This window comes from Aplysia californica, unplaced genomic scaffold, assembly GCF_000002075.1.
Source record: "Aplysia californica isolate F4 #8 unplaced genomic scaffold, AplCal3.0 scaffold00021, whole genome shotgun sequence".
Classification (NCBI taxonomy): Eukaryota; Metazoa; Mollusca; class Gastropoda; order Aplysiida; family Aplysiidae; genus Aplysia; species Aplysia californica.
This window is the reverse complement of record NW_004797291.1, coordinates 687649-695265: the sequence shown is the minus strand read 5'-3', so window position 1 is coordinate 695265 and position 7617 is coordinate 687649. Positions and strand designations below refer to the sequence as shown.

The following is a 7617-nucleotide window of genomic DNA, read 5'->3' as shown; positions in this document are numbered from 1 at the left end:
TGATGGAAACTGTAAAAAGTGATTTCAGCTGAAAACTTTTTTGAGTAAAGAGAAAAAAAATGAGCCATAAAACGACTTTCACAATAATGAAGCCTTTCTGTACAATCTTATTTCACGCTTTATGCCCATGATAACCTCTGTATCATGAAGCATTGGGGTGTTTCTCCCTGAAAGAAGAAGGACCAATAGTCTAAGTTAAAGTGCTTTTCATTTATAATTTACATCTTATTCAATTTATGATCCATCAACATTCTACTTCAATTGATATCTCTGACCATTAAAAGCAAAAAGAAAATTATCCTCACTAAAAGTAAGAGGTTAGAAGATCCAACATGTCTTGTAATGACAACAACAACAACAACAACAACATATATGCCACACGCGGACGAAGGAAGTATACAGGGCATTTTCTTTAAAACGAGAGGCTCTTATTATGTCCCGCAGTGACCAGTCATTACTGGCAAAAATCAGGACCGGTCATTTCTCTGGGCTTCGGGCCTACAAAAATAGAATAGACAAAACATCGGACCCAATATGTCCATTGTGCAGCGAGGAGCCCCAAGATTTGGAGCACTGGCTGCAGAGATGCCCCGCCACGGAGGCCCAGCGGTGGCATCTCTTCGGGGAGGATTCAGGGAGGTTGGACTGCCTCACCCGCTACCCAAGGGAGGCGGTGGCCCTGGCGAAGACCACGCTCTTCGGGGCTCCGAACATTTCGAACGGATAGGCTACCACACACACACACACACACAACAACAACAAGACAATGTGTGCATAAGCCAATAGACAATCTTCATCTGGTTGGAGCACGGAATGCTACTTTGGCTCAAATTTACACGGACAAAAATTGAGGGAAAAAACAGACTATCAGCTGAGAATAATGACAGAGTGAGAACAATCTAGAGATATCTCTCTGCATTGATGAAAACTAGCTTTAATGGGTGCAATTTCAAAGATGGATATCAAAAAGAAAATGCTGTGTATGAACTGAGGTAATATCATTCTGTGTGAAACTCATCAGCCAAAAGGAAACATTTGCTCCGAAGCAAATGCTGCCAAATATCTATACAAACAATAAAAATCACTCCAAGATAAAAGTAATACTTTTCATTGACCTATGGTGCAAATTCAGGTCTCAACAGTCATTTCTATTATCAAAAAATGGACAGACAAATAAATAAAACGGAACAAATCAAAAACAGTACAAAAGAAAGGTCATTCAATTCAAAGCGCTAATAAGAACATTAGCACAGTAAGGTAATTCTACAAAACCGGAACACGGAATAAGATGGCTCCAGCATAATCTGTAATTCTGAGTAAAACAGGCAAACACTGGAATCACCCAAGGAATGTCAACGCCTAAGAAAACATTGGTAATGTAGAGGGATGAGAACCATAGTGTGGTCCTAGCATCAGGTACCTTAAGCTCATAACCTTCTACACCCATACTAGAAATGCACAAGCCAATGCATTCACCCATAAACACATGTACATACCCACATATGCATTCGCAGAGCCCCTCACACATTAACACATGTACATACCCACATATGCATTCGCAGAGCCCACGTATTAACTCATTGCATTGTGTCTACATGAGGTATGAACCAGAGTCCACCACACCACAGAGCTCAGACATTCCACTCACAACACTCAAACATGCACTACTATCACAGCAATTTCTGCAACAGATTAAAAGCTAGACCTCGCCAGTTTCTAAAAGACCTCGCCTCCAATGATTAATTTTTGCGTGCTTGTGCTTTCTGGTTCGAGTTCAAAATTTGTCATAACTTTGACTGGAGCCTTTGCTCCAGCTGAACTGAGTTAATTAACCTAATTGGAGGTGAGAGATATAATGAGTGGGTCCAGATAGCCATAACATCAGCCTTTTATACAAAGAGTTTTTATGCTTCACATTTCAGGTTAAAAAAGAAAATCTTAAAAATAACATTTCATCAACAACCTGTTCAGCCTAGAAAGCAAAGTTTTTCAGAAGAGAGACAAAAACTGTTTCATTTCTTTAAAAAATTGTACCATCATCATGTATCTTTTCTTGTGTTTTTTCAACTTTAAAACTTGAATTTTAACAAAATATTTCTTGAGCACATGCAGCTGATACCACCAAGTCAGAAACTGCATTTTTAAACAATTCAAAACATTGGGTTTGGTACAACTGAACAGCTAGCCGACGATTTCTTTTTGGCAAGACTACATCAAGACAACTGAAAACATGATTCTCACTCTCTACTTGATTTTATGCTACTTTTATTTTCACTGTGCTGACTGATGCTTAACATCTCTTTGCTATTGTCAACTGATTTTTCAAGGATAATCTCTGAGGTTATGTGCGCCAGAAAAATAAATCTTAATCATACATTTTCTGAAGGCATGGGTATTTATCGAAAATTTCGTTCCAATGAAAAGTGTTATGTATATATGAAAAATGAATGTAAAGAAAAATGGTCAAAACTTAGAATATGGCATTGTGAAAACAAGCTTCTCAGGATGTTAGTAAGTGCATACTTTGCACTGCAGGAACCAAAGACCAAGGTCGTAAAGATCTAGTATACGCTGCAAAACCTCACAACCACATGGACTAAGGTACTAAGGACTTGGCCCTATTTGAAGTAACATGTGCATACAATGGAAAAAATAATTAATACACTGTGCTAAAACACAAATAATAGTAAGAATCACAGCTGTACACAAATATTGAGAATGCTCAGTGTATATTAGTCTTTCTTTGATTTGACTTTAAATTCTGAATAAACATCCATGTGGGAATATGACCAAGCCCTTACGTGACAGGCAAAAAGCTGTAATGTTCCTAATTTAACAAATAATCAACCTTGTTGATGCAGTTTATCACAACAAAAGAACATTGAAAAGAGAATATCTTCGCACATAGACTGAAATGTACACCTTCATTCTACTTATATGCGCTAGATTCTTACGGCAACATACAGCTCAAATTACATCTAAAGTTTGTTTCAAACTGAAAATTATGATAAGCAGCTAGACAAATCTCACCAAAAAGCCAGCAGCATTAAACCAGTAATGAGCTTCGACATAATTGTCAAGAAGGAAAAAAATAACAATAGAGACTGCTGTTATTGCATTGGCTTTCCAAAAGAACAGCAGACTATTCATATAGATTTCACATTTTCCAAATTACCAGTGAATTGTCCTTGTCAAAAGACTCTATCAATGAAAATCTAGACTTTGCTGGGGGGTTTTCTTTTTCTTTTTAAGGACATTTGCTGCTTCCCTTTCCTAAACTGAGAATCGCCACATACTTGTCAAGACCTTACCTAAATAGTCTCTGCCACATGTAATCTGAAAAACATCTACATTCGTCTCATAAATTTCGCATTTGTGAGATTGCTATACTTTAAGAGTCATGATCAAATATGAGGTAATGTCTATTTTAGTAACACATGAAGCAGCGATATTACTTTAAATCATTTCAAGGACAACAACTCAAAAAAACAAAACAAAAAACCAGTATTGCATTTACAGTTGGGAGATGATAATTATAATAAATCATTTAACATTCAGCAAGATACATCACAGTCAAGCAAAAACACAAACAACAGCCGTGGTATCTCTGACCATCCTACCATGGCAAGTTTTGGAACACTTTTCCAGGGTGCGCTATCGCTAAATGTTACCGTCTCATAAATGGGGTGACAAGAAGCTCCATTCTCACCACCACATGATCTTTTGCATTATGTGCACACTTATTTTTGCCATAAGGATTGCAGGCTCCACTCCTCAGGAAGCGCAGATTTTGTTTGTTTGCAGAATTTCTTCATCTAAGTGAAAGCTGGGGTGCTGTCAAAATGTTTGGGTTCGGTTGTTTTTTTCTATACTACAATTATATCACTGTTTTATCTACAATCTTGTACACAAACACATTCCAAATATTCACTTTTATTCAGTACATGCAAAATATTGGAAAAGCCTCATACATGCTTCTCCACAGCACTGAGAATGCATTGGGCTAACTTTGAGCAAAAGACACGGGGAAACATTGTATGTAACACTCTCCCCCCTGTGAACAAAGGATGTAGTAACAAATATGAATGACTTATGAACCCCACTCCTCTCCTTCCTAAAAACTGTAAACACGCTGATTGGCTCCGTAAAGTTTCTAGCTTACAATAATATGTTTAACCCTATTTTATCTTTACATTTCACCTCAGGCACCACAATAAAGACAACTGGCTTCTTCTTCATAATTAGAGATAAAATTTTATATCCTCCGATGCGTTGGGGACAAAATCTTACACTTGATTATCTTTCATAGCTGCGCTATCCCATAAACAACTTCCATCTTGTGCAGATTGATACCAAATGGCACCATCTACTCTAATATTTCCACCTCCCTTGATGTTAAAAGTCACAATGTGGCAATTCAAACTATTTAGAACAAGTTGTTGAAAGATTATTTTGAGAAAGGGAGCACTGCGGATACACTTTAGGAAAGCTAACAGCTCCTCATATAACTATTGTCAAAAATGCCTCTTTAAAGTAAATGTTAGCTGGTAGTTTAAATTTTAACATACTTGCAAAAGTTCTGAGATAAAAAACCAAATACAAAAGAAATCCTGCATTAATCCCTTCATGTCTTCAAATAGTAAATAAAAGGGCATCTTTGCACAAATACTTCTTTTGAGCTCTAAATTTATTTTCACAATAAAATAACATGTAAAATGATCAAAATACAACTTTTAAACCCCAAGCAAGCAGAAAGTGCCTCTTTCCTCCAACTCCTCTAATCTTCCCTTCCCACTTTTCTCTTGAGTATGAAGAGAAAAGTCCTTCCCAACTTTACAGAGCTCATTCCACAAATGTTGGTTTGCATCAATTTGTTTAATTTTTTAAATACATGCATGCATACTCTCAATATCACTGCTGCATCTTGCTTTTCAAGGACAGAATCTTATTAGGCAAAAACACTCATGCCAGCTGTTGGGAGTGTGTTTGCTCCGGCTCGTAGTAGCTTCTACTTGGCAGGTTTTTTCAAGGACCTGGGTAAAGAGACAGAGAAAGAGACGGTAATCATGCATTCAATGATGAATAAACTAAACTATTCTTTTGCTACAATATATTATATGTGAAGTGTGCTGACTAAATGAGTAACTTCTCGGATTTGAGCCCTGTGGAAATAGATACATCATGCTCCTAGGTTAAGTTTTTACAATTTGTACGTATGAAATAACAAAAGACATTAAATACTTTATGAATATTGTATCAACAGCAAACTTAGGAATTTGACTCAAGTGTGGATTTTTGGCTAAATATCTCCATTTGTGGATTGTGAGAAATGACTCATTTTGTCAGCACGCCTCACATATGATAAACTATCATTCTATCTTGATGAATATAGCAAATTGCACATTTGTTTTCATATATACAAATCTGTCCCTTGATAAATACACTAAACTGTATTTCTGTTTTGAAAAAAAAACACCCAAAGAGGGGAAAAAACAGCCCAATAAACTATAACTAGAGTAATGACTGGTTTAATAAATACACAAAACAAAGCAAACATAACGGGTATACAGAGGTGCCAATTGGCTATGAAAAGCGTGAACTTTTCGACCTCATCGAAATGCACATGCAGGAACTCAAATCCAAGGATCATAATTTTTATATAAAGTACAAAATGGCAAAATCCAGACAATTTTTAAAAATCCTGAATTACAGACTTCAAGATAGATTCAGAAAATCAACACCTCTTACTCTAAATTATATTTCTATTTAAATAAACACAATAAATCGTATTGCCACTTTTATCATCTATATGATAAGATGTGATAAATAAAATATATACAACAAACTGAGATGCAAATATCTGGGGGAAGGTGGAGGGCAACCCTTGTGTTTGTTTGAGTAAATAGAAGCACACTAACACAACAATGGTCACAAAGATGTCGGACCTAACATCCTCTCACCCGCGACATACTCTCTCTCACTCTCTTTCTCCTTCTCTCTCTCTCTCTCTTTCCCTCTCTCTCCCTCCCTCGTGCACAGAGAGACATGCTCTTTCACTCTCAAGAAATAGCTCCCATTTCTCACCTCCCTGCAGCCTGAGTAGTATTCCCGGATCGTGTGGGTGTAGAGGAGGACTTTACCTTCACCGACGTGTCTGGAAAAATACAAACCTTCCATTATTTTCCTCTGATGTATCAGAGATGCCTCAACATATCAATGGTAATTTTAGTTCGGAAACCTATTACTAAAGATCTCGGGAAGAAATTAAAACTCAAGATGCAGTCAGGACATTCAATTTTCAAGACAGGTTTTTTGCAGATTTTTGCACAAATATTTTTCAAAAACTATTACTTTCCCAGACTTGAGCACAATCCAATTCTAACTGACATTTTGTACTCCGCAACACCTACATACACACAAACATACACATATAATACAGATGCATTAAATATTCATGTATGTTAAAATATAATGTATAATCTTCCACTTTTGGTTGATTTCAGATCTTATTTGTCATTGTTTGGAGAGGTGAAACAAAAACGGATTTGACAGACTGTGCTGGTTTTGAACAAAATGACAAAAGCTGCTTCCCAGTTCTACAAAAAAAATTTTGTTGGCATAACTTTTTAATTTTTAAAAAAAAAAATTGGGGGGGGGGTTCTGATTCCCACTCTGCATGGGTCGGTCTAGGCAGTCAGGGTCAGAGCAGCTTACCTAGTAAATTGTCTAATTAGTTGCGCCAATGTGGGCATAAAATGTTTACCAGTTAATCAGATACATTAACCAGCAGAGGTTAACTTGACAAAACTCACCACTGCTTGTGCTGTTGGCACTGCCGATGGATCCTCGTCTGGCTTGAGTGGAGGACACTGCATTGCTGGCAGAACCTCTTCTGTGGAGAGACCAGCGACCCCTGAAAGCTTACGCAATTCCATAAAGCGGCTCTGCGCCAAACTTGACAATGTACGATGGTGAGTCCTTAACTTAAGAAGGGTACCCAACCATCATACCAAATAGGCGTTAGATTTTGTTGGAGTTAAAATAAAGACGCGCACTGACACAATTGCTGTCATTTAGTTTTTTTTAGTAGAGTTTTTACGGCGCTCACACCAGCATAAGATCATATGAGCGCCAAGGGGTGGATGTCAACAGAGAAGTCCATACAGGGAATCAGGCTTACTCTGCTCACCTTTCTAGCTTCAACAGGACAAAGTCTGCTTCGACTATCAAGGCACCTCGGAAATAGCGGGTCACAAGAGTGTGACAAACATACAAAAGAAGTAGAGGAAAAATGACCATTGTAAGGTTTAGGAATGAAAAAGCAGCAGTTCCCTGTTTCAGTTCAGGCACAGTCACGAGCATGACATCGATGAATCAGCCCATTTACAATTCTACTATGCATAATAACTCAAGGGGGACAGAAGGGGGAGGGGGTGGAGGAGGGAGGTTATATTTGAAATGATTTGGCTGAACAAGGGAGCCACTGTGAACAAGTGTGAGTCTTTCATTGAAGGGGGATACTTCTTATTCAGGGCACACACTTCAATGGCAAGCTGTTCAAATGAAATCAGAAAGGACAATTTTTGTGGAGAGAGAAAAACTATTTCAGTTGTTTTA

General features: G+C 37.6%; 1 protein-coding gene across 3 annotated transcripts in view; it reads right to left on the bottom strand.

Moving 5' to 3' along the window:
- Nucleotides 1-3086: 3086 nt before the first annotated feature.
- LOC101851385 (serine/threonine-protein phosphatase 4 regulatory subunit 4) overlaps nucleotides 3087-7617 on the bottom strand; it is a gene marked incomplete at its 5' end in the record, with an annotated part of 64507 nt that continues 59976 nt past the window's right edge. For 2 of the 3 annotated variants that reach the window (XM_013087433.2, XM_013087436.2), the window contains 3 exon segments: nucleotides 3087-5033; nucleotides 6085-6170; nucleotides 6813-6913. In XM_013087433.2, coding sequence (XP_012942887.2) covers nucleotides 4932-5033; nucleotides 6085-6170; nucleotides 6813-6913 — 289 coding nt within the window. 3 annotated transcript variants of the gene reach the window in all.